This window comes from Cricetulus griseus, chromosome 6, assembly GCF_003668045.3.
Source record: "Cricetulus griseus strain 17A/GY chromosome 6, alternate assembly CriGri-PICRH-1.0, whole genome shotgun sequence".
NCBI classification, from domain to species: domain Eukaryota; kingdom Metazoa; phylum Chordata; class Mammalia; order Rodentia; family Cricetidae; genus Cricetulus; species Cricetulus griseus.
The window spans coordinates 154,890,919-154,916,563 of NC_048599.1; the positions used below are offsets into that span (position 1 = coordinate 154,890,919).

The 25,645-nt window shown below is 48.6% G+C and overlaps 3 protein-coding genes across 3 annotated transcripts in view; 1 reads left to right on the forward strand and 2 right to left on the reverse strand.

The window, feature by feature from the left end:
- The window catches only part of Abcc6 (ATP binding cassette subfamily C member 6), a 42,956-nt gene extending 33,027 nt beyond the window's left edge, over window positions 1–9,929 (reverse strand). Inside the window, exons 1-8 of the mRNA XM_035447112.1 lie at window positions 9,804–9,929; window positions 9,604–9,732; window positions 8,381–8,506; window positions 7,039–7,100; window positions 5,833–5,964; window positions 5,200–5,397; window positions 3,337–3,514; window positions 1,864–2,025 (exon numbers count right to left, since the gene is read on the reverse strand). Of these exons, the coding sequence (XP_035303003.1) occupies window positions 1,864–2,025; window positions 3,337–3,514; window positions 5,200–5,397; window positions 5,833–5,964; window positions 7,039–7,100; window positions 8,381–8,506; window positions 9,604–9,732; window positions 9,804–9,929 (1,113 nt within the window). The remainder of the gene's footprint in view (window positions 1–1,863; window positions 2,026–3,336; window positions 3,515–5,199; window positions 5,398–5,832; window positions 5,965–7,038; window positions 7,101–8,380; window positions 8,507–9,603; window positions 9,733–9,803) is intronic.
- A 3,145-nt stretch (window positions 9,930–13,074) lies between these two features.
- On the reverse strand, window positions 13,075–14,268 carry LOC118237787 (multidrug resistance-associated protein 6-like). Its single transcript, XM_035447113.1, has 2 exons — window positions 14,233–14,268; window positions 13,075–13,371 (listed from the first exon to the last, which is right to left on the reverse strand). The coding sequence occupies exons 1-2, from the start codon at window positions 14,266–14,268 to the stop codon at window positions 13,075–13,077; spliced, it is 333 nt and encodes a 110-aa protein (XP_035303004.1).
- Window positions 14,269–17,311: 3,043 nt separating this feature from the next.
- The window catches only part of LOC100752363 (nodal modulator 1), a 58,536-nt gene continuing 50,202 nt past the window's right edge, over window positions 17,312–25,645 (forward strand). Inside the window, exons 1-3 of the mRNA XM_027420553.2 lie at window positions 17,312–17,461; window positions 23,165–23,254; window positions 23,977–24,022. Of these exons, the coding sequence (XP_027276354.1) occupies window positions 17,312–17,461; window positions 23,165–23,254; window positions 23,977–24,022 (286 nt within the window). The remainder of the gene's footprint in view (window positions 17,462–23,164; window positions 23,255–23,976; window positions 24,023–25,645) is intronic.

The following is a 25,645-nucleotide window of genomic DNA, read 5'->3' on the forward strand; positions in this document are numbered from 1 at the left end:
AAGACCAGGATGGCGTGTCGGTCCTCTGGGGCCAGGGCAGAGGCAGATACAAGGTGTTATCTGTGGATTCTGTGGCCTCAGACTGATATCAACCTCAGCTCACTCAACACCCCGAGTTCTTCACAGCCCTCTCCCCCCCTCCTCTACAACAGCCAGCTTTTTCCCTACCGCACACAGGCACTGTTTGAATGGCTGTGTATGCTTGCTGAACACCTACTGTGTGTGAACCTTGGCATAGTCAAATGTCAGTTTCATAAATAAAATTTTATCTGGACATGACAGCTCATGTCAGCTACTCCTGAGGCTGAGGCTGGAGACTCACAGACTCCAGCCTTTTTATACAGCAAGGGCAAGGGTAGCTTTTATTTATTTATTTATTTATTTATTTATTTATTTACTTTGTTTTTTCGAGACAGGGTTTCTCTGTGTAGCTTTGGAGCCTATCCTACCTCTCATAGAGATCCACCTGCCTCTGCTTCCCGAGTGCTGGGATTAAAGGCGTGCACCACCAATGCCCGGCAAAGGTAGCTTTTAGTAAGACTTTTCTCAAAGTTAAAAAAAATTTTTTTTTTAAGGACTGGAGAAGTAGCTCAGTGGAAAATCGCTTATGTGGCATACTAAGGGAGCACAGAGATAAATAAACACCCAGCTGTCCTCAATGGCCACACAATGCCTCCCCCTCACACACCAGATGACGGCTAACAACAGTGCAGCAGGGGAGTGAGTGCCAGATGCTGTTCAAAGCTCCCTGCATACAAAGCCTGAGCATCCCTAATCCCAAACTGGAAACAAAGCACTCCAAAATCCAAAGGGCTTGGAGCACCTACACTATGTCACAGGAGGAACTCCATACCCCATCTCTCAGTAGGCCACAGTCAAAGTGCAGGGCTACTGAAGACATTGTTCAAAATGACCTTTGGGCTATGTCAATAAGGCGCCCACAAAACACAGACAATTTCCTTGTTAAACTTGAGTTGTATCCTCAAGATCTCAAATGCATTTCTAACATTCCTGAATCCAGAACCAGAACCACCCCTTCAGATAGAGGCTGCTTAACTGCTGCCAGCTTGTTTGCCTCACCCATGTAGGACCAGGGGCCACTTTCTAATCAGCATCTGTTCTTAGAGCTGAGGAACTGGGGCACAGAGAGGGTGAGTTACTAGTATGAAGGTTAAACAGCAAGTAAATGGTAAGACAAGACTTGAACCAAGAAGAGCCTATCATCATCATCATCATCATCATCATCTCATCATCATCTCATCATCAAGCAGATGCTTTGGTACCATAAAGCAAAAGGAAGAAAGTCAAAAAAGTTCCCACAGTTGATGCTATGGCACTCTATGGTTTCTGCACATGGTGGTAATTCCTTCCCCTGGCATTACATTTCATTCTTTCTTGGTGACCATGCTTCAGTGGCACCAATTACTCCAAAACATAATGGATTCACCTATTGAGTGCCTCGAGAACACACCAAGAAGTGGTCATGGTAAGGATCACATCTGGATTGGTATGAAGCACTCAGAAGGTGTTCAAGGCCAGCGTCAGCTCTGTAGGAGTTTGAGGCTAGCCAGGTTTACACAAAGTCTTGCCTCAAAAACTCAAACCCCAAACTGAACCAAACTAAAACTCCAAAGTGGAGGATGAATTCATCAACATAATCATGAAATTTCATGAAAGAGGGAACTGAGTCCCAGAGAGGGTTAGCTTCTGCTTTAAGACAAGCCAAGGCCACTCTGTCCAAGACTCTTCCCATTACATCAGTTCGCATGGTGCAGATGGAGACAGGGCTAGAAGAAGAGGAGGAGAAAAGAAAGATTTGGAAGAGGAAGAGCCAAAAGGAAGATGACTTCTTCTGCTTCCCACCTGCCACAGGTAGACAAAGCAGACAATGATCCAGAGGAAGGGCAGCCACAGTGCGTTGAGGTAGAGGACGCTCTCTGTCAGCCGCTGTACGTCCACTGACACCAGGTTGACCACGTCCCCTGCTGCACTGGACTTTCTGGAACTACTGGACAAAACCAGGACCTGGGCAAGAGAGGAGGGAATGAGAGGGGAGGATGGGAGTGGGCAATGAGTGCAGGCCCAGCCTCAGTTTACCATCTGTGCAATGAACCTGTAAACTCCCAAGCCAACCTCCCAGGGTGTGAGCATGAGGATCTGGGTAGGGGAACACTATCTTCTTCCTGAGGTGATCTGGACTCATCTGCCCTGTGCTAGGGATGCCTGTGCCCATGCTGAGAGTAGCCTCCTTTCCCCAGATGCCAGGGCCAGATGCAGGCTCCGTGGCACTCATCTTTCTCCCAGATTCTAAAGTTGCTTAGGCCTGTGGGGTACATCGCACCTCAAGGGTTGTTAAAAAGTGAAAAGTGATCACAACTCAGTGTGGTTCCTATTTTACAGCTAAGGAAACTGAGGCCCAGAGAAGCAGAGTAACTTGCCCAGAGTCCAGGAATTTGGGACCCCCTAAGGCATGACACAGACAGTTGGATTCTCCCCAAGCCACTCTGGCGCTGACATCTTTCCTGTGGGCTTCTGATTTATCTGATTCCAGGACCCTTCCGCATGATGAACGCTGGTTATCCACGGAGTGTAGAACTCTCCACCCAGCACTGCATGCAGCCCCACCCACTTCCCCCAGAAGCCCCACCCCTGACACCCCACCCCTGCTGCCTCCTGAGAACTTCAGTGTTGGCACAGCTGGAGTTTGAGCAGCAGAAGCAGAGTTCAAAGGTGTTTATAGTTATATCAGGAAGGTGTCTCACTGAAGGTCAGGGCAGGCCGCTGCTGGCCAAGGATCAAAGGCTGCCTTGCTGTGGTAGGCAGTATTTCCTCTTGGGCTCAAGGGAAGTCAGATGTGGCGATTCACAGGGGATGCAAGTATCCTGGCAGGAATGCAGATTGTCATGTGTTCCTCCCTTGGGCTCAACCAGAATTGCTTAGCTATGAATACCTCTTACCCTCTATTTAAACCTAAACCTCACGGTCAGGATCCCAAAGATGGACTCAGGGTGAGCTGGCCACTGGGTGTCTTTGCTTCTCCTCCCAATGTGGCCACCTCCTTTCTCCACCTCTCACTGTCACTTGTCTGTTTAATTGGCCTATTGGGAAAGGTGCCCCACCCAGCTTGCCAGGGCTGTTAGTAACAATTTGTTCTCCCTGCCTCAAGCATCACTCCTACATCCCAGTGAAGGAGATAAGAGATGGAAGAGATATGGTTGGGGAAGTCTCAGGGCCAGATCACACAGAGCATTAACGAGCAGGTAAGAGTGAAGGAAAGCTGCTGTGTGAGGTTCTGAGCATGCATTGTGATGTGCACACTCTTGCCTCGGGACTCACCTTTCTATATATCAGGCCAGTGATGGCTGTTCGAAGCCTCATCTGCAGGACCTTGACCCTGTACATGTGCTGCTGTTCAAACAAGGTCTGTAGGCAGGCTGACAAGAACATCAGCACAGCCAGGAGCCAGCCTGTCCACACTGGGTAGTCTCGGTCACCCATGAACTCCAGGAACAGGCTGGGGTGTGGGAGGAGGGACAGGCAGTGAGTGAGGCCAGGCTGTAGCACCTGGGTGCAGAGCCAGTCAGTAATGAGCAACTGGACAAATGGCCACAATTATTTTCACCCTGTCCACATTTCTTTTCAATGTGAGTTTTTAAATTCTTTTTCTGAAATGGGTAGGGATGGGAGTCATGTAGCCCAGGCTGGCTACAAACTCACTATGTGCACCATGACCTTGAGTTTCTGATCCTGCTGTCTCTACTTCCTGAGTGCTAGGACACAGGTATGTACCATCACTCCTGGCTTATGTGGTGCCAGGAATCAAATCCAGGGCTTGGTGCCTGCCAGGCAAACACTTTACCAACTGAGTTACAAACCAAGTTGAAGCCCTGTTTTGGTTTTTGTTGCGGATAGGATGTCATTTTGTGGTTCAGGTCTCAAACTGTGATCCTGCTACCTCAGGCTCTTGAGTGCTGTGATCACAAACCTGTACCACCAGGCCTGGCTTTACTTTCTGTTTGGAGACAGGGTTTCAATAAGTGACTTAGGCTGGCCTACTGCCCATGGTGTGGCCCAGGCTAGCCTAGGACTTGCAATCTTCCTCCTTTAGCATCTTGAGGAGATAGCAGCCCTTTCCAGCCAGGCCTGGCTCAACACTCCACTGCTTGAATCTGAACCAGGTACCAGCTTTGGCTATTCAGACATGGAGAGGTAGTATTGTGCCAAGACCAGGCTTTGCCTTGGGTGTGTGTGGCTTTTGTCCTGCCTGCCAGGGCCAATAGCACTTGGACAGACCTGTGCTGGTCTCTTAGAGGAGGGAAATTACATGGAGCAGAGACATGTAGCTTCGGTGAGACCATCTCAGACAAACTCATTCCTGGCCTACTCAGCCACTAGCCACAAACACATGAGCCCACTTAGTGGGAGCCAGCCCAAACTGCACATCCACATACCCTGACCAGCTAGGTGAGTGCCTGTGACTTTAAGCCTATTATCTTGGGGACAATCATTTAGCAGCAAAGGCTAACTGATACAGTCAGGTGACATGTTCAGTCCTTTGTCCTTCTGCGAGTCAGTCACTTTCTCTTCCATGTCTTCCCCACTCCTGCAGCCTTACTGTCCATGCTCTGGGGTCCTGAGGCCCAGATGTACACATAGAAGCAGAAAGAGCCTAATTCTTCATCCCAGAAGGATGTCCTCACTGAAAGGTTCAGGCATTATGCTGGCCTGCCTGTTACCTGGCAGAATCCACTCAGACAGTACCCTGGTCAGCCCAGGGTTCCATGGGAACTAAGTCTGAACCGCAGGTGTAGAAGACACCTTTAAAAGGCAGATCCCTGCCCACTTACTCTCTCTCTTTTCTTACGCTCTCTCTTCTCTCTCACACTCTTACTCACTTCTCTCTCTTGCCTTCCTCTCTCTCCCCCGTTCTCTCCCTTTCCCGCCTGGAATAAACTATGGTTAATGTATTTCTCATTCCCAGGCCTCTCTCTTGTGACATATATATTTGGTTTTTGAGACAGGGTTTCTCTGTGTAGCTTTGGAGCATATCCTGGCACTTGTTCTGTAGACCAGGCTGGCCTCGAACTCACAGAGATCCGCCTGCCTCTGCCTCCTGAGTGCTGGGATTAAAGGCGTGTGCCACCAACGCCCAGCCCCTTTTTTTATATTTTTAAACTTTTACAAAATAACAACACTCACCTGAAGAGCTTGGGGACAGCAAACCTGAAGGCATCGCTGATGACCAGGCTGAGGGTCCCCAAAAGGAAGGAGAACCGGAACACATGCCAGATAGCCCTGAGCAGCGGGCCCTGCTGCCTCCTCTCTGGCTGCAGAAAGGCCTCTGTCTCAGGGGCTCCCACACTACTGTGCTCTTTGCTTTTAAACACCTTGGAGTGCCTGGTAGAGAGAGACACCGGTGTGGGCCCATATTATACTCAGTAGCTGCAACAGGTCAACAAACTCTGGCCGTTTTATTATTGTTATTGTTGTTTGAGTCTGGCTGCCTTGAACTCAGAGCACAGCTGGGGGCTGGATATAACTTAGGGCCCTGCAGGGTCTCTGAGTCTCAGATGGGGCCTTTCCACCATGATGCCCACTTTTAGGGTATTGAACGGAACCCCCATTTAGAATCTGTTTAGATCACACATAGCACCCTGGGAAGAAGTGCACTTTGAGTCCAGGCAGTAATTGGTTGGTGCTTGGTGGGAACAACTGACAGGTTGGGCCTTTGCTGGGGGAGCTGAAGCTGGATCCGTGGCACTGGAGGCCAGCTGATGAGTGTGCTCTGCCAGGCTTCCGCTTGAGCTCTGGCTCACCGCCCAGCCCACTCACCCCGGCGGCGAATGGCAGTTCCTCCTCCATTCCCTTTCCAGCTGGGAAATGAGTTCCTCTGAAGAGTTTTCTCTTCCAAGTGACCAGAGGTCTTTTGGTCCCAGCAGTTTCCTGTAGCCCCTCCACAGGAGCCTGTGAAAGAGAGGTCACCAGAGCAAGCTCCCTCTGCCATCCCCATGCGCCCCCTGCAGGTAGCTGTGTGACCCCAAGGAAGCCATCTCTGCTGGGTCCTAAAGGCAATGAACTCAGACCCATCTGACCAAGGTGGCCTCCACTGACAGGGAAAGTAAAAATGACTGAGTGTCTAAGGGACAGAAGGCACACTAGGGAAACAGATGCTCTCTGGGAGTCACAAGCCCCAAACTTATTTCAGATGTTTGATCTTCCCAACAACAGGGAGGGAGGCTCTTGCTCAGTGCTGGTTTATGTCTCTAGGTCCTGCCATGTGCCTCCGTGAGAGAGCAAATGAAGGCAAGCAACAGTATGCTCTGCCAATGGTGAATTGCCTGGGGAGTTCTGGGGGGTCCTGGGGGCAAGCCATTTGACTTAGAATCTGGGTGATACTCCAGTATGGCACAAAACAGAAAGCATGGCTGGTGAATGCTATGTTTGGGTTTGAGGTCCCTAGTGGAGCTATTGGAAAACCCTGTGCATCCAGAGTGCTGAGTCCTTCATCGGCTTAATGACCACCAGGGGCCAGGGCCTGGGCAAGCGCTTTACATACTGTAGTTCGTTCAGATCAACCTGTTCTGCTTCTCCTAAGGTCTGGCTATGGTGAGAGCAGGACAGGCCCTGATGGGGGGCTGTGACCTTGGTGCCTGGGAGACCGCCACTGGATGCTTTCTCCTCTACCCTGTAGGGTAGAGACTTGGCCTTTTTATGCTCACTCCTGGAGCTCAGCATGCAGTAGGTGCTTATTAAACACTGATGGAGTGCTGGAAGCTGAGTAGCAGATGTGATTTTATTCAACACCTACTATGTGCAAGCTTAGTATATTCCGCTTGATGGACGTAGAGTTGTCCCCATCTTACAGAGGGTAAGACTGAGGCTCTGGCGTTTCTAACATGGTTTACTAAGAGGCAGACCCAGAGTCAAGGTCACATTTTTCTCTAGTGAGTGAACTGAGACATACAGGGAGGGATACACTGAAGAGAAGCTCAGTAGTAACATGATCAGGACACCATTCCAGCCCTGCACCTCACTCACCCAGATGCCCACCAGAACATGGTCTTGGAGGGAAAAGAGGCCTCAGTCTCTGGACACGGATTCTGGAAAAGACAAAAGGCCGGGGAGGAACCAGTGTCATCCCAGCACTTAGGAAGCTGAGGCGGGGGGGGGGGAGACAGAGAGAGAGAGAGAGAGAGAGAGAGAGAGAGAGAGAGAGAGAGAACAAGAGAGAGAGAGGGAGAGGGAGAGGGAGAGGGAGAGAGAGCACGCTCAGGTCCATCTTGGGTTACATAGCAAGGCCCTGTCTCAAAAAAAAAAAAAAAAAAAAGATGGCTGGTCCTGTGAGCAGGTGGCCAAGGTTAGGGAGACAGGGTGAACTGTGCCAAAACTGTGGTGAAAGCTGGTGTCTCTTTACTAGAGAGAGATATCAGCAAGCACAGAGCTTCCTCACAGTGAAGGCAAAAAGGGCTGGAGGGTCAGGCATGATGGCTCATACCTTTGGTTCCAGCAGTAGGGGCAGGCAGAGCTCTATGAGTTCAGGGTCACCTTGGTTTACACATCCAGCTCCAGGCCAGCCAAGGGAGCTGGAGGGCTAACCGAATCAAGTACAGAGCAACAGCTGCTCCTTGCTGAGACCAACAAGTTCTCAAATAGCCTGATATGGTAGCTCATGCCCATCATCCCAGCTCTCTGGAAGTAGGAAGATTGCTGTGGCTTCAAGGCTAGCCTGGGCCACCTAGTGAATCCACACCACCCTGGGCTTCAGTATGAGAGCCTGCCTTAAAAACAAAAACACACACCTCCGCTCCCCTTCCCCCAAAGAAACCAAAACCAACCAACCAAAGAAAACCTCAAAGCAAGGACCATGTTATGAATATGAGATTTTGGGGCCCAGTGAAAGACTGTGTGTGATGGTGTTGATAGTGAGTTGGGGAGAGGGGGCATTGAAGTTTACAGCCTCCAGTCCCATCACAGCTCCCTGCCCCCCTTTAGTGTGAGGCGTTCCCTCCGCACGATTCCACCACCCCAAACTGAGCTTCTCTCATCACCATGATGGACTGAAAGCCTCTACAACTATGAGCCAACGTACGCTTCTCCTGTCAGATATTTGTCACAGTGAGAAGACAGTAACTAACCCATCATTCATAAGAAAGATGTAGCCTGTGACTCTGCAATCTTCCTGCCTTCCCAGGGCTAAAGCCACAGGTGCCTCCACGATGGGCCATGCAGTTCATGTTTTGTTAAATGACCAAATGAATAACAACAGGAAAACACAACTTGTGCTCTAGACCAACCCCCTTTGGCCACAGGGGATTGTTGGTATCAGAAGGGGCCCAAAGAGAAAGGAGGTGCCGAGTTCAGTATGTGGCGACTGGCTTACTGATGGCTGGGAGTCTTCCGAGAAGAAGGGTGGCCGGTCCACCAGACAGGACAGCACGAATTCTGCCACCACCAGGAACAAGCACAAGTAGGTGGCCAGGTGGTGGAGGGGCTCATGGTGGAAGCTCTGTGGGGACAAAGAAGCCCCACTGAGCCCAGGAGTGGCACAGAAGGGATTCCAGAGGTCTAGGCTGAGACTGGAAATGGGACCTGAGGCCTGGGACAATTTCTAGATAGGAACCAAGCCCTGGTGCATGAAAGCATTCATAGTTATCCTGGATCACAAACATGTGACTGCCAACATACCATACTGTGTAAGTGAGTTACAGTCCCTGGGACAATAATAGGTGGGACCCTGGGTTTCTTCCTTTCTCCTTTCTGTCCTGTGATGGTTGAACAAGAATGGCCTCCATGGGCTCATATATTTGAATGCTTGGTCACCAGGGAGGGACACTATTTGAAAGGATTAGGATTAGAAGGTGTGGCCTTATTGGAGAAAGTGTGTCACTGGGGTGGGCATTGAGGTTTAACAAGCCCATGGTAAGACCAGAGTCTCTCTCTGCATATTGATCAGGATGAGCTCACAGTAATTTCTGTAGCACTATGTCTGACTGACTTTGCCATGCTCCCCACCACGATGATAACGGACTAACCTATAAAACTGTAAGCCAGCCCTCAATTAAATGTGTTCTTTTATATAAGAGTTGCCTTGGTCTCTTTACAACAATATAATGGTGGCTAAGAAAAGCCCTAACCTGTCTTAGTTGATTTTATTAGCATCTATTTGGCACTGGGTTCTCCACAATCTCATTATATCCAGCCTGCTCTGATCACCCGAGCACCAGCCTGGTGTGATGATTCACACCCAAACTTCCCGAATGCAGGAGGAGGATCATGAGTTTGAGGCCAGCCTGGACTACAGTGTGAGACCAATCTCAAAAACAAAACAACAACAATAAAGAGAGAATAAGGCAGAAAGTGGTAGACCAAGACCCAGCATGCCCTCGCTTGGTCTCTGCACACACATGCACATAGCATGTCCTCATACAGGGCCACATATGCACACGGCACACTGCAGCCTACAAATGGGTGTCATAACCCTGTATCAGTTCAAAATGAAATAGATTGGATGGGAGGGATTTGTGGGGGAGGGTATCATGTGTGGAAAAGGGACAGAAAAGATGTCTGACACCACCATATTGGTTTCCCCAGTGACCCACTCACCCCTGCAGAGGCCTGGTGAGCCACGTTAATAGCTGGCAAGAGACAACAGAGCAGCCAGTATCCAAATAACACTCCAGATGTCCGGACTCCCTTCTTTCTCTCCATGTGAATCAGGAAGGTGGCAAAACTCTAGACAAGAGAGGGTGGAGGGCAGAAGGGGAAGTTCCCAAGGTCCCCACCTTCCCCACACTTCCCCTCACAGGAAAGCAGCAGTTGGGAGTGAGCTGGGCATAGGCCATGATTACCATGGTGGTGAGCCACACAGTAGGGTGAATGAGGAGCTCTGGGGCCTGGGGCACCCCCTGGTGGATCCTCCACAGAGGCATGGCCACGTTGAAGGTGTACAGAAGTATGAGAGCAAAGCCAAGCACCTGGAGAAACAGACTCATTAGACTGTCGGGGAGAAAAACAAAAATGGAGGCAGACTGGAGAAGACACCATTTGCAATGCCTGATGGGGGCTCTGCCAATGACATCATCTATGTGTCATCACTGCTTGGGAGGCATTGAGACCCATCCAGACCTTCAAGTACATGTCAAAATGCTCAGCAATAGCTTCTCCTACCCAGTGTTTCCCAAGCCACAGAAGAGGCTGGAAGGTTGCCTGTTAGGGTGTGTAAGGGTTATTCACTAGGTGATGAAATATGTCTTCCATGGATGCCACTTGAGGGTGAATGTTCCTGCTGGGCTGTTTCTGATTAGAGGCAGGAGATCAACACTGCCTAAATGCCAGGCTGTTGCTAACCGCAAGCCCCAACTTCAATTGCTCTTGGGAAGGTGATGTTGAAACCCACCTAACTGCCCTAGTAGAGCCCACCAATTAAAGTGCACACTGTGTTCCATCCATAGGTGACATAACCAGTATAAAAAAAAGAAGTTAAAGGAACCAGGGGCTCCTAACTCCCTACGAGTAATCCTACCTTGCCTTTGGCCGACCTTAACAGTAAAAAGAAAAGGGTTAATGCTTAGCCCCATCATTAATAATACATAAAACAAAATTTCACCAGACCCTGACCAGAATTTATATCAAAACCCAGTTTAGCTGGGCGCCTGGCACTCATGGCTGTAAAAGAGAGCAGCCCACGGGTTTGGCTCCTGCTTACTTAAAGGAGCGTTATCGGGTCTTACTAAGTCCTGACTAGAATGGCTCTCAAATTCCAGGAAGACAAAACCATGCTTTTCAAAAAGCATTCCAGGTGAGACACATGAGTGCTCTACTGGAATGATAAACCAACTGAGGACTTACACTTCCTTTTCAAAAGAGACCTCTTGGCCAGTCAACTTCAGAGAAGTAAGTCTGTGGGTCTGATATGCAACACTTGTTTTAAAGTCATTCAAGGGGGAAACAGAGAGCATTAACATCTTTATTATTTATAGTATATATAAATGTAGTGGCATCTTGCTTGGCCAGTAGACTTTCGGTGATGGCCGCATTCTAAGGGCATGGTTTTAGGTGTGCAGATGTGACCCCTTATAAGAAAGAGAAGGGGTTGACTTGGGGTCGTGGATGTCACTGCCGGCCAGCACATGGGCTGATAGTGGGAATCAAGCCACGAGGGGCGCCAATAGAAGGTGGGGTTTAAATGAGTTCACAAGACCCAAGATAAATGATAAGCAGGTATTTATTAGGGAAGCATTTACTCAATTAATAATAAATAACCTCCCAGGTCTTCATGTTCCTGAAGATGCAGTCTCTGCCCTTCTGGAGTTCGAACTACTGCCCAAGAGAATAGCCAACCCCTCTTTCTTATAAGGGGTCACGTCTCCACACCTAAAGCCATGTCCTTAAGATGCAGTCACCACCACAAGTCTACTGACAAAACAAAATGCCACTACATATAAATAAATATAAGTGTGTATGTGTGTGTGTATGTGTGTGTGTGTGTGTGTGCGTGTGTGTGTGTGTGAGTGCATGTGTGCACGCATGTGGAAGTCAGAGGGCAACCTATGGGGGAGTCATTTCTCTCCTCCCGCTGTGTTGACTGAGGTTTTTTTTTTGTTTGTTTTTTGTTTTGTTGTTTTTTTGAGACAGGGTTTCTCTATAGCTTTGGAGCCTGTCCTGGCACTCACTCTGTAGAACAGGCTGGCCTTGAACACACAGAGATACACCTGCCTCTGCCTCCAGAGTGTTGGGATTAAAGGAATGTGTCACCACCACCTGGCTGCAATTTCTGTACTGGGTCAAACTGGACAAAACTTCAGGGGACTGCTTATCAATAAACTGGTTGTTATTACTTATACCAATAGACTCACATTCTCAACACAACCAGCCCGAATACCCACATACATGACAGAGTATTATACCCACAAAATCCACACTCCACCACAGAAAGAGCTCTGACAGATCCCAGCCCCTACCCCTCAGATTCTTCACAACTTTGTCTTCAATTCTCTGTCTCTCTCATGAACACTGTCAGGCCAACAAAAGACAGGGCCACATTGCCTCTGGTCAGCTTGCAGAAATCTACTTAAGAAGGGAACTTCACCCAAATGTCAAAGATTTGACATGGTTACATCTGTTGGGAGCGAAGTGTGGATGCCAGTTTAGTATGGGTGGTCACATCCAGCCGTTTCTCTCCCAGGCAAGTCCATCATTGTCTCAAGGCCAGGTCGTTGCTAACCAACAACAGCCTAACTGCAGCTGTTCTCTGGCTACTACAACATAGTCTGGTTGTCTCCGCAGAACCTCCCCAAGGAAGCCACCCCCCAGGATGCCCCCACGCTGTCTCACTGCTGACTCAGCTCTGTGCTATACCACAGTTTAGTTCTGCCTTTGTCTGCCTAGTGAATTTTACTCCCACATCATTGGTCTGTCTGTGGTAACGGTTATGGGCATGACATGCCGTCTCTACTAGGAAGTCCAGGAGAGGGATGGGGCTGTGTGAATGGCTCAGTGGAGGATTCGATAACTGGGGAGCAAGGCTTGTGCTTGTTATATTAGTGTTTATCAAAAATAGCAAAACAACTGTAGAACAATTTTTTAAAAATGCCCAGCTGGGCTATAAGTAAGGAGAAAATCAGCATGGAACTGTTCTGGAGTGTAGCTCAGTGGCAGAGCATCTGTTGTATAGGTATGAGGCTCTGGGATCCAACCCCAATATAATGGAGTAAGGCAATAAGTATATGGAGTGTCATGGCACATGTATGTAACCCCAGAAATTGGAAGGAGAGGCATGGGGACCAGGAGCTCAGGGTCATCCTTAGCTACATAGTGAGTTTGAAGCCAGCCTGGGCTACATGGGACCTTGTCCTAAAAAAAAGCCAAAACACACAAACAAAATACTTGCTAAAGTTATAAAAAGACTCAACCTTGTATGGCTCTAAAATTACCATTTGTACCCCAATGTGCCTACAGTAAGAGATGCCAGGTCACTGTGTGTAGATTTGCACAATCACAAAATCTGTTTGTGAGATCTTTGACCCATGGGTTTATCTCTGTGTTTGGCTAACTGCTTTCCTCCTTGCCTCTGTCCTAAGTTCTTGCTGATGAGAGGTGTGGAGTCGCTGCCAGGTTCAGCCTGCCCCCATCACAGCTGCCCACCCCCACCTCTTCCAGGCTCCCTGGTCCCAGGCTCCCTGTGGCTACCATTTTGACTTTGAAGAGGTGGGACATCCGGAGGAAGCACCTGCCATGGCAATGGACGTGGAAGATGTAGATGGGGCCGAGGACCCAGAGGTACATGGGGGGCGCCCAGCTCCCAGCTGCTCTCAGGAAGCACAGGCTGAGCAAATGATGGGCCACAGGTCCCTGCTCTGTCTGGTTCCAGACCTGAATAGAACATCAGGGACACTGTTAGGATAGTAGCCACCTGCCTATGGGACAGACAGTACCAGAAAGTATTTCAAGTCCTCTCGGGTGTGCCTTTTCATTCACAACTCTTCATCTTGATGTCAACTCCCAACTTAGCTTATGGGGAAGTAGAGGCCCAGAGACATGCCAGACAGCTGGAGGCAGTGGGGCTGGAGCTGGCTTTGAATGAGTGATCCTCAGCTTCCCAAGTATTGGATTTACAGATGAGTGACGCCATGCCTGGCCTGGCTGTTACTCTTTATAAGAACTCCAAGGGGTAGTTGCTACTGTCCCCATTTCATAGATCAGTAGACTGAGTTACCAAAAGGAAATTGCCCCCATTTGCATCCACACAAACAGGAAGTGGCAAAGCTGACTGTGCCCTTCTCTGTCTAGGAGGAATAACAGAATCTCCCTGTGAGGGCTGCCTGAAGCAGCCCAACCCGTTGAATTCACAGCACCGTGCACCAAACAAGCCTTCTGTGAACACCAGTTCTTTACTGCTAATCTGGCCCTTACCTGCTGGACTCCAGGCACTGGAGTAGGGTTTAGTATAGATGAAGAAGCTAGGGACAGAGGAGATGCTGTTCCACTAGTGGCATGCAAATAAGAATCAAAGTTCCCCAGTCTTAAACCCTGCTGTGCTCTGCAGGGGCCAGGGATTGGTGAAGGGGTCTGGATTTGTTGCTGCACCGCTGCTCAATGGCCTTATTGCTTCCTGAGGTCAAGAATTTGGTTGGGACTGGGGTACTGCAGATTTTGGGACTGGGGTACTGCAGTTCTAGTTTTCCCCGCAGTTTTCCTTGGACTAGGGAAAGGAGTGGGGCAGGTAGGACTCACCCTCAGGCCAGTGCAAGGCTCTCCAGGCGCGGCCATTGGATGCCCTCTGTCCGTCAACCCTCCTTCTGTCTGTCCCAGTCCGTCAAACCTCCGTCTGTCTGTTCCAGATCAGCCCTCAGAGCCCAACTCCAGGCTGGGGAAGAGGCGGGACTGGGCGGGTTTGACCCAGATTGGAGCTGGAAAGCAGAGGCCCGGGGCAAAGTTCAGCAACTCTCGGAGGTGGACCTGGTGCTTGGCAAAGTGATTCTGGAACCCTCTCCCCACCAGAAAAGTGCCAGGATACCTGCATGCTTCCTTTCTGTGGGAAGTTCCTTCCAAACTTCCTGCACACTTTGGGCCAAGCAAGCCATTGCAGGAGGGTGTCCTGAGGAAGGACAACAGAGTTAGTAGCCTAGGCATCCAGCAACTGGGGACAAATGTGGTCTAGATGCCGGTGCTGGGAAGAATGTAGAGTCTTACTTTTAAAAATAATTATTTATGCCAGGCGGTGGTGGCTCACACCTTCAATTCCAGCACTCGGAAGGCAGAGACAGGAGGATCTCTGTGAATTTGAGGCCAGCCTGGTCTACAGAACAAGTTTCAGGACGGTCAGAGCTGTTACACAGAGGAAACCCTGTCTCGAAAATAAACAAACAAACAAACAAATAAATAAATAAATATTTACTTAAGTGTGTGAATTCATTTGAGAGAATAAATTCAAAGGAAAATCAACAGGGCAAATCTCAAGCGTATGAGAGAAAAAAACCCTCAAAATGTTTCTATACAAGTGTTAGAGTTGGAATCAAAATAAAATGTAAATGTCTTCTTTAATATTACTATAAACTTAAAAAATATTTTTTATTAAGAAAACAATATCATTTAGGCAGTTGGCATATGCCTTTAATCCCAGCACTTAGGAGGCAGAATCAGGGGGACCTCAGTGAGTCTGCTGCTAGCCAGGGTTACTTAGTTAGATGCTGTCTCAAAAACAACAACAATATCATTTCTGATAGAAAAACCATGCCAACAGAAATATGTCCTTTATAATAATAAAGAAGCCAAATCACAGATTCTATTTCATCCTGTGCATGTGTGTGGGTGTGTTGACACAAAAACCATAGCTCTTATATTAAACAGAGTAAGAGACAGTTTATTCTGAAGCCATTCTGAGGCATGGCCCAGGAACATAGATTTGGATCACCCCAAATCCCATCTTCTGTTACGTGGGACAATCGAAGAAAGAGGGTCACTCCAAGATGAATTTAGCCCTTATAGGCAGCAGGGAGATCCAGCCTAGATGAGCTGAACCTCAAAAAGCTGTGCAGAAGCGTATTTATTGACTATTACACAAAACTGTTAGAGTAAGACACATTCCTCACACCAAACATCACACCCTGCAGCGTTAGTCCTTGTTGTGCCCTGTTTGCGGTACCCAATGATGCCAGATGTTCCAGGGCCCTCTTGTGACTAAAGCCATAGCTCCATAGATAACATAAAACTATCACTGTTTCTACAGTGATTTCTTCAAGGTCTAAATACCTCCAACAACAAATATTTCTTTCTGATGCTTGCCCTAGATACAATGATGCTACTAGATTTTCACTACAATTGTCCAACATGGATGAGGTTTCACAAAGTCTTTATAATTTCATGGAACAGAGAAAGCCATAAATCAAGTTTATAATACATTGATGATCAGAGAGGTGGGTACAGCAAGATGGAGTAGGTTTTACTACAGCCCCAAGACACTAATGATGTTCTTAGTTTTTGCATTGGTTGAAGCCAGTTGTCTACTTCTGCCCATTTTAGATTCAATAGATTCTAAAAGATTTTTCTCTATTGTTGTAATATGTTAGCTTCAGCACAGGTAGGGGGAGGACACAGGGGATGGATGGTATGGCTGTTTCAGAGGGCCAGAACTAGCCCAAGATAACTGGCCCAAGGTCATTAGCCTCTGGGCCTGCAACATTCCTGTCTCTCCCCTGCTGAAATTCTAAGCAGCCAATCCCAGCAGAAGCAGGTTCTTTTCAGTTTTTGTTCACAGGCACACACATGCATGTTGAGGTCAGAGGGCAGCTTCGAGTACCTTCCTTAGGAAGGTGGTCCAAAGCCTCTCAGCATCCTGAAGCTTACCCATTAGACTAGACAGTGAGCTGCAGAGGCCTTCCTGTGTCCACCTCCCCAGTGCTGGCCACCACATTTGGCATGGTTTGGTGATCAAACTCAGATCCTTAGGATTGCAAGGCAAACACTTTACTGACTGTGCCATCAGCCCAGGACATCCCCCGCCTCCCACAACCCCTTACCCTCTGGTTACACTGGTACTTCCTGTGTAACCCAAGCAGGGCTTGAACTCATGGAAGTCCTCCTGCCTCAGCCTCATGAATACAGGAATTGATTATAAGCCACATTCAACTTGCATGTGTGTCTATGCTGGTGAGCAATTTTAGGGCTTTGCGAGGCATGCGTTGACCTATTTTCCCAGCCCTTTTAAATATTATACCCCCCCCCTCTCTCATTAAAGGTGTGTGCCACCACCACCCAGCTTAAATATTTTACATTTTGTTTTCAGACAGTGTCTAAAGATGTCCAGGTTGATTATAAACTTGCTCTGTACCTCAGGCAGGCCTTGAACTTGTCTGGCTAAAATGCGATTTTATTATAGAATTAAGCACTGGTGAAAGAGTGGGAGGGGGAATGTAGGAAGGAGAACCAAATAATACATTTCTAAAGGGTATTTTGAAATTACATCTGACTTGTGAAATACATAAGTCAAAAAGATTTGGGACTTATTGACTACGTCAATCAACAAAAAAGAATCAGTTGTGACAGTGAATCCTGCTTGGGTTGCTCCTTGCAGAGGCTGCGCGGGGTCCTCCAGGACGCCAGAGGCACACGCGGCCGCGATTCCCGGCGGAACCTGTGTCACGGCGGTCTTCCTTGGGGGCGTGTCGCAGGGCCGCGGCGCGCCTGCGCGGAGCGGCGCCGGGGCGGGGCCTGGGCTTGTCAGCCCAGCGAGGAGGAGGAAGGAGCCGGCTGCGTGCGGTGTGAGGGGCGGGACCGGGCGGGCTGCGAAGGGTAGGCACGCGGAGGCCGGGCCATGCGTGCGGGCCGGAGTGCCGCGGCGCTGCTGCTGCCGCCGCTGCTGCTGCTGAGCGGTGCGGGGCTGGCGGTCGGCTCCGAGGACATTGTGGTAGGCTGCGGGGGCTTCGTGAAGTCGGACGTGGAGATCAATTACTCGCTTATCGAGGTGAGCCGCCGCGGGTGCCCGGGCGGGCTGTGTGACCCGGGCCAGGCTCTCAGAGGCTCTACAGCCCTCCCCAGCCGCGCTGAGGGGCGAGTGGTGGGGGTGGGGGTCGGAGAGGGCCTGATAGACCCCGGCTCCCCCAGACCAAGACCCTGAGCTCAGATCTGCCCAATCCATATTGAAGAACCTGGGAACCACGCGTGTTCACCTCCATACCCCAAACCTCAAGGTATGGACCCATCGTTCCTCCATCCTTCCTGTGGTGCCTTTAAAGAGAATCGACACGCATCGCTAAGTCCTGACATGGAGCAGTATAGCAACCTCTGGGGCTGTGAAGCCTCCCCCCCCCCCGCACCGCTCCTTTCCTTTTCAGAGTGCAGAGTTGCCAGGCACCCTGCATAGTTGCCGAAACTACACTAGAGATTGGTGAAACTATTTTTGACTGGGTTCAAAGTTCTGTGAGATGGTTTTCAGCCCAGGGGGATTCTGACCCTGAAAGCCCGTGAGAAGAAGGGGGATGGGTAGAAGTAGACTCGGGACTGGAGAGAGAGCTGGGCCTGGTTTTCTCAAGGAGGCTGGTAGTGGGGCCAGAGAAGGGAGGGAGAGGGGAGGAGGTAGACAGGCAACCCTGAGGAGAAATGTGGGGGTGCCGAAGAGAAGGGTATCTGAGGCCCCTTTGAGCCTCAGATGCTGGCAGTGGCCACCTTTGAGCCTCAGTGCTGGCAGTGGCCACCTTTAGCATGTCACTTAAGACTGAGGGAAGAGTAGCCGGGCGTTGGCCTTTAATCTCAGCACTGGGGAGGCAGAGGCAGGCAAGGCCAGCCTGGTCTCCAGAGTGACTGCCAGGATAGGCTCCAAAGCTACACAGAGAAACCCTGTCTCAAAAATCCCAAAAAAAAAAAAAAAAAAAAAAAAAAGACTGGGGGAAAAGCTGTCCCTACCCTGACTTCCCTTTGGCCTTTCTCCAAACGCCAGTAGGTAAGATGGTGTTAGAAGTGGCAGAGCCTTGAAACATGGTTTCCTAAGGCCTCGGAGAGTCAGTTGTCATCTTCCAGGCTTTCTGTGTGCTGCCCCTCTACTTGGTTGGCTGATTTGTATTTCACTTTCTTTTCTTTTTTTTTTGAAACAAGGTTCTCAAGCTGGCCTCAAGCTCAATATACCCAAGGCTGGCTTGGAACTTTGGACTCCCTTGCCTCCAAAGGGCTGAATTACAGGAGTGTGTTCTGGGTCCTTCCACCTCCTGGCCTTGCATCATTGGGCATCTCAGGGGCTGCTTCGGAGAGACTATTCATCCTGAGCTTCCCGAAGCTTTGGGAGGAAGGAGAGGGCAGTCGGGTCCCTCGCCCCCATGCACTAACAGGGATTAGGAGAGCAGAAAGTGGGTTGCGAACTGTGTTCTCAAGCCCTAGGGCTCCTTGTCCACACATCTGGAGAAACCTATGCTTTTGCAATCTCTGCTTATGACATCAGACATTTCATGTATGTAATTCCCACGTAGATGTATGTTGCCCATTTCTGATCTGTACTTCACAAAAGATGTACTGTATGTTCCAGAGAGTGAAGTATGTCAGGCATACTTCTGATTTTGAATGAACAGCCTTCTTAAATACATAGCAAGCCAGAGTAAGAGAATAAATAGCAACCAGCAGCTGCACAGTGTGTCAGTCATTAAGCTGAGCTCTCAAAACATGTAACAGAAGTGCACTGAGGCAGTCAGTGGAGCCCTCAACAGTGTAAAAAAACTTTACCCATATGGAGATGATACCATCAAACCAGGTCTAACAGCACCCATCAGAAGCTGACTGGGGAAGCCCTGCTTGAGCTCCTCTCCATGCCTGAGTTTCCCATGGCGGAACTTGTAACTTCCTCAGGCAGGCACTTTTATGTCATGGGATGAACAGTAGTGACACCTGTTAGGAATGGTCACCTTCTGGGTGTGCTCCATGAGGTGATGTTTTACTCCTGGGGTGGGTTTTTATTTATTTTTCACATTCCAATAACAGTTCCCCCTTCCTCCTCTCCTGCTCCCTCCACTTCTTCCTACCCCCCTTCCAACTGCTCCTTGGAGAGGGTAAGGTCTCCTCTAGAAAGTCTACTAAGTCTGTCCCATCTCCTGGGGTGTTTTGCTATTTTCTTCACTCCCTGTCTCAGGGATAGAGTCAGTCCTTGGAAGACACTTTTAGACAAACATATTTAGGTCTGCAGTGGAGTTGGGACAATACTGCTACTAGAGCCAGCTTCTCAGTGAGCTCAAACAGCATGTGACAATTCACCAATACAATGCAATTTATAACATGTAAGTAATCTGGGTATTTCAGTCTTTCCTCCTCCCCCTTTCTCCTCTTTTTTTTTTTTTTTTTCCCTTTTTTTCTTTTGAGACATGCCCAGGCAGTCTGGAACTTGTGATCCTCCTGCCCTAGCCTCCCAGATGCTGGGCCTGCAGGGGCTGCACAACCACACCTGGCTGCTTTCCCATCATTCTTCCCAGCCGTCCTCATTCTGTTTCTGCCCAAGGTGTCTGTCTTCTCAGTGCATATACTGAAAGCTTGTCTCAGATGGGGGAATCTCAGTGCAGAAAAAGGACCAGACAAAGTTCTGGACTTGACATTTTGTCCTTTAAAAAGAAGAATTACCAAGGCTGGAGAGATGGCTTAGTGGTTAAAAGTACTTGCTGCTCTTGCAGAAGACCAGCATTGGTTCTCAGCATTCACATGATAGTCTACAACCATCTGTAACTACAGTCCCAGGGGATCTGACACCCTCTCTGGCCTCTGTGGGTTTCAGGCACCTACGGATGCATAGACATTTATGTAAAACACTCATATGTAAAAGTACATACATCTTTAAAAATTATAGGTTCTAGTGGTTTAGCAGTCAGAATTCACCTCAAAACTGGGTCTTGGACTTGGGGTGGAAGGTTCAGTCAGTGAAGTGTTTGCTATGCAGAATGAGGACCCGAGTTCCATCCCCTGAACCCATGTGATTAAAAAAAAACCAAAAACACGGCCAACCTAGCCCACTTGGTGAGTGTCACACCTTTCAGAGAGCCTGTCTGAACAACTAAGGTAGACAGCTCCTAAGGAGTGGCAGCTGAAGTTATCCTTTGGCTTAAACTCTACCCCCCCCCCTCTCTCTCTCTCTCTCTCTCACACACACACACACACACACACAGAGTGTTTCTCCTGATAAGCAGCCATCTTCAAGTTGTAGGGCATGGCTTAGGTGGAGCAGAGAGCCAGTGACTCCCTTGGGTGCTGCCTCCCGGTCCTTTAGGCTAGTGCATGTGCAGCACCTGAACCCACCACCCTCTCTTCTTTCTTTTTTTGGCTTTTTGAGACAGGGTTTCCTATGTAGCTTTGGAGCCTGTCTTGGAACTCAGGCTGTAGACCAGGCTGGCCTTGAACTCACAAAGATCCCCCTGTCTACTTCATGAGTGCTGGGATTAAAAGCAAGTGTAGGTGTAGGGCTTTTCTCCATCTAGCCTGGTCCCACTTGACCATTTTCTCTCTGCCCACCAGGTCCCTGAAGCTGCTTATAAGATAACCACTCAGAGGCTTAATATATGTTTATACTTGATTGGACAATGGCTAGGCTTATTACTGGCTATCTCTCATAAATGAACCCATATCTACTAATCTGTGTATCACCAGGTGGCTGTGGCTTACCGGTTATGCCCTGGCATTTTGCCTCCCCAGCTGCTACATGGTGTCTGTCTTATCCAGCCTTCTCCTTCTCCTTCTCTCTCTCTCTCTCTCTCTCTCTCTCTCTCTCTCTCTCTCTGTTCTGATTTCTCACCTGATTTTACTCTGCTTAGTCAGTAATCGGCTGAAACGGTTTTATTTATCAATCAATAAAAGCATATATCAATATAAACACATATGTAGTGTACAGAAGGACATCCCACATGAGGTGTGTGCCACCAACACCTGGCACATCTGAATTTCTTTATGGCCTGGAGCAAATTCATTTTTACACTTAACTGAATAGCTGGACTCTAAAGTAACTAAGTTGCTGTGTGGACTGTGTCCTTGAGCACTGCAGACCACGCCCTACTTCACCCTGCCTCTTCTAAAGGGAGCTCTGGGGCCTGGCTGCTTGTATTGTTTTCTGAGACTCCACTGGATCATGTCTGTGTGTTTGCCATAGAATATTCTTTTTTTTTAAAAAACAGTGTTTATGTATATCTGTGTGTGGCTATGCGCATATGGGTACAGTGTCCTTAGGGGCAAGGAAGAGGGCATTGGATCCCCTTGAGCTGGAAGTGAACTCTGGTTCTCCACAAGAGCTACAATTACTCTTAATTGCTGAGCTACTCTCCAGCCCCAACATTCATATTTAGAGGTCAGGCTCTTTGATGTCATCTTTACAGAGTGGGACACTGAGGCTCAGAGGCATTGAGCCACACAGGCCGGCTTAGGGAGTTTGCCTGTAACCGTCTGGTGTGTCTCTGGCTGATGGTGCCAAGTGGCTTTTCCTTCAGAGAGATATTAAATAGAATCCCTTCTTTTTGAGTCTGCACTCCATGCCTGACGATTACCACACCACTGTGAGTAAACGCATCCATCCTGAAACAAGGTCTTTCCATTTTTTTTTTTTTTTAATGTGGTGATATAAGCTGTGTTGACTTTTTTTTTTTAGGATTTTATTTATTTATTATGTGTACAACATTCTGCTTCCATGTATATCTGCACACCAGAAGAGGGCACCAGATCTCATAACAGATGCCTGTGAGCCACCATGTGGTTGCTGGGAATTGAACTCAGGACCTCTGGAAGAGCAGTCAGTGCTCTTAACCCCTGAGCCATCTCTCCAGCCTGGTCTTTCCATTTTTACTGTGAAGAAGCTTGGCCTCTGGTGGCACCATGACTTTGTCAAGGTCACCCAGTGTAGGGAGACCCTGATACGGCTTTGCACCTTTCAATTGAGAGGTTTGTGTCTGGAGAGGCTTAGGGTGCAGCGGTTGTAGCCTGGCCTTGAGGAAAGCTAATGCATTGAATGTCTTTCACATCAATTTTTGTTCTGATGGTGGCAGTGGAGGGTTTTAGGGGAACATTCCTCTGAGCATCTAGAATCATTTGGGGCTAATAATGCAGGCCCCAATGCTCATTCCAGACCTTAGAGTAAAGCCTTTGCAGGGCAGCTCAGCAGTCTGCCTCTTGACTTGCCTTTATGTCTAAATTGCAGTGCTGGGGTGGAACTGAGGGGCAGGCAGCCATGGATTTAAATACATGTTATTGTGTGTGTCCATGCATGCTGTGTGTGAGGTCCAAGGATGACCTTGTGGAATTGGTTCTCTCCATCAACCTTGATGTGGGTTCTCAGGTCTCCAGTTTTGGGCAGTAGGTGCCTTAACCTGTTTAGCATCCTGCTGGCCTGGGAATCTGGATTTTCACAAGTGCCTTGCTAATAGCAAAATTAGAAAGTTTTAGACTCAAATTTACATAAACAAAGACATATACTTAAGCAAACAGAAAAGCTTCAAAAAGCAAGGCTTTTGGAGTAGGTCAAAAGTGGTTTAAAAGAAACATAAATAACATTATTTTGGGGTGCTCTGTTTTCTTTCCCTCTGTCCCCAAAGCTGTTTTAGCAGCTGGTGTGTAGAAAGCACTTGGCTAACACAGGTCGATAGAAGGCATGCAGGCATTTCATGGTAACTAATTCTCTAAAACAATATTAGGACTTTAGTTTTCTTTTCTTGCTTTCCAGATAAAGTTGTACACCAAGCATGGGACTTTGAAATATCAGACAGACTGTGCTCCTAACAACGGCTACTTTATGATCCCCTTGTATGATAAGGTAAGAGGCAGAGGGACTCCAGTCTTCATCGAGTGGCTCTTATGACAGGAAGTAATTAATTAGCATTTCCAAATGACTGTAGTGACGAGGAACATGGCCTTCCTCCATGTGCAAATAATTTGTATTGTAATGATCAGTGGAATGCAGATTTCCCACGGTTGAGTAGATTCAGTGGGGTACATTTGGCAATATCTCCAGACATTCCAGCCCTCACAGCCTCACAGGGGATGCTGCAGGCAATTTAGCAAGGGGAGGGCAGGAGTGAGCCAGACAGCTCTCAACACTGCAGTTTACTCCAACTGTCACATGCGCCAGGATCGAAGGACTCAGATTTGGTAGAGTCTTGTGTTTACCTTTAATAATATTTCAAAAATATTTATTTATTTATTTTGTGTGTAGCATGTGGGAGTGGGTACAGGCCTGCCTGCCTTGGGGTGTGTGGGTGTGGGTGTGGGTATGTATTTTTAGGTCAGAGGACAACCTGTGGGAGTCACCTTTCTTCTATCTTTTTGTGGGTCCCATGCCAACCCAAGTCTTTACAAATGTTGCTAGATGGAGATTTCTGGGTGTTCAGCTTCAGCTGGCTGCTCCTGGAAGGGAATCCAGCTGCCACCATTTAGAAGAGCCTGGTGGAGGATTTTATTTCAGATGGGGCTGTTTGGGATCTATCTACCCTGGGTCTGCAGGTCTCCTGCCTTCACCTTTCATGGTTTTCCTTGTAGGGGGATTTCATCCTGAAGATTGAGCCTCCCCTGGGCTGGAGTTTTGGTAAGTGAGCTGAGTTACAGGGTGCTTTGCAGGGGACCACACTGTGCACTGACTGTCGTTTTCTTACAAAAAGCATCCTTCGTGGTCTACCTCTTTCTGGAAGAACTGCCTTTTCAGCTTCAGTTCATTACGCCATCTAGATGCGAACTGGGGCCTTCTTCGTGTCCCAGGACCAGGGATATTTATGTCTTTGGGTCTCATGGTGCAGCCCGGGCTAGCCTCACTCAGCATCTTCCTGTGTCAGCCTCCTGCATTTGAGGATACAGATGTGTGCTACAGTGTCTGGCTCCGCTTCCCCCTTAAAATAAGGGAAGTGTTTAAACGTTGTAAGATCAGAATCCACATGTACACGGGACTGGAGATGCTGGCTCTGTGGAGGGGGGACTTGTCTGTGGGCAGTGGATGATACAGTCTGTAGCCTGGACACAAGTGTGGCACCTGAGGGATTCCTTACCCTGACAAAAGGCCACCTGCAGCTCCTTTCTCTAGAGAAGCCCTGCTTCAGTAATGTTGGGGCTCTAGTTGCTGCGTCCCAGTTAGCTGGGATTACAGCCTGAGCCCCACGCACTGTGTAGCTGCATTTTGTTTTGAACTTGAGCTAGATGAGATCATACAGGCTGCTTCTTAAAGTGTATGGTCTCTTCTAATCTTGTTTGTGACACTCATCTTTACTGAATGTGGCTCTAGGTCACTTCCTTTGCTGCACAGATTCTTTGTGTGTGTGTGTCCATGAGTGTCTTAGGGTTTCTACTGTTGTGATGATGAAACACCATATGGAAGGCAGCTTGGGGAGGAAAGTGTTTATTTCAGCCCACACTCTCTGGTCAACACTTCGTCACTGAGGGAAGCTGAGGCAGGGACTAAAGCAGAGACCATGGAGGAAATTACAAAATAGCTTGTTCTCTATGGCTTGTTCAGCCAGTTTTCTTATACACTCCAAGGCCACCTGCCCAGGGCTGGTATCACCAGCCCTCCTCTCCCCCCGGCATGTTTGTGTGTCTGTGCCCACAAATATGTATGTTCCAGAGGTTAAAATCAGGTGTCTTCTTCAATCACTCCCCACCTTAGTTTTTGAGGCAGGGTCTCCCACTGAGCCTGGAACTCACTGATTTGGCTGAGCAGGCTGGTCAGTGAGCTCCAGGAACCCCATCTCTGCCTTTTCAGCTCTGGAATACTGATGCATGATGCTGTTCTGTGGGTTCTGGGGATCAGACTTGGGTCCTCATGTGTATGTAGCAAACACTTCACTGACCCAGCCGTCTCCCCAGCCCTTTTCCTGTGTTCTAACAGCTCAACTGTAATTTCTCTTGTGATGAGCCTTTCGGTTTTCTAAAGAAGATGCAATGTGTGATATTGAAGGATCAGATGGTCTCCCTCAACACCCATATTCATGGGCTTTAGAAGCTTGGTCAGATGGGCTGGTGTGGCAACAGGTAGTAAGACTGAGTCAGGGCTGCCTTTTCCATTTGTTATTGTCCCCTTAACCTGCACTGCTCATGTCCTCTCTGAGAGGTTCCTGTTGCCATGGAGTTGATGGTCCTCTTTAGACCTGGAGCCAGTGTGTGAGATTGGAGTTGTGTCACACACTCTGTAGAAAGATCCTTCAACCTTCTCATGATTCAG

What these genes read in the sequence shown, in the direction of transcription:
- LOC118237787 (XM_035447113.1), bottom strand. Translation starts at nt 14,268, where the DNA reads ATGGCCGCGCCTGGAGAGCCTTGCACTGGCCTGAGG. An exon ending in AGCCTTGCACTGGCCTGAGG is followed by an intron (nt 13,372 to 14,232) that starts GTGAGTCCTACC and finishes TGTTCTATTCAG; the next exon opens with GTCTGGAACCAGACAGAGCA.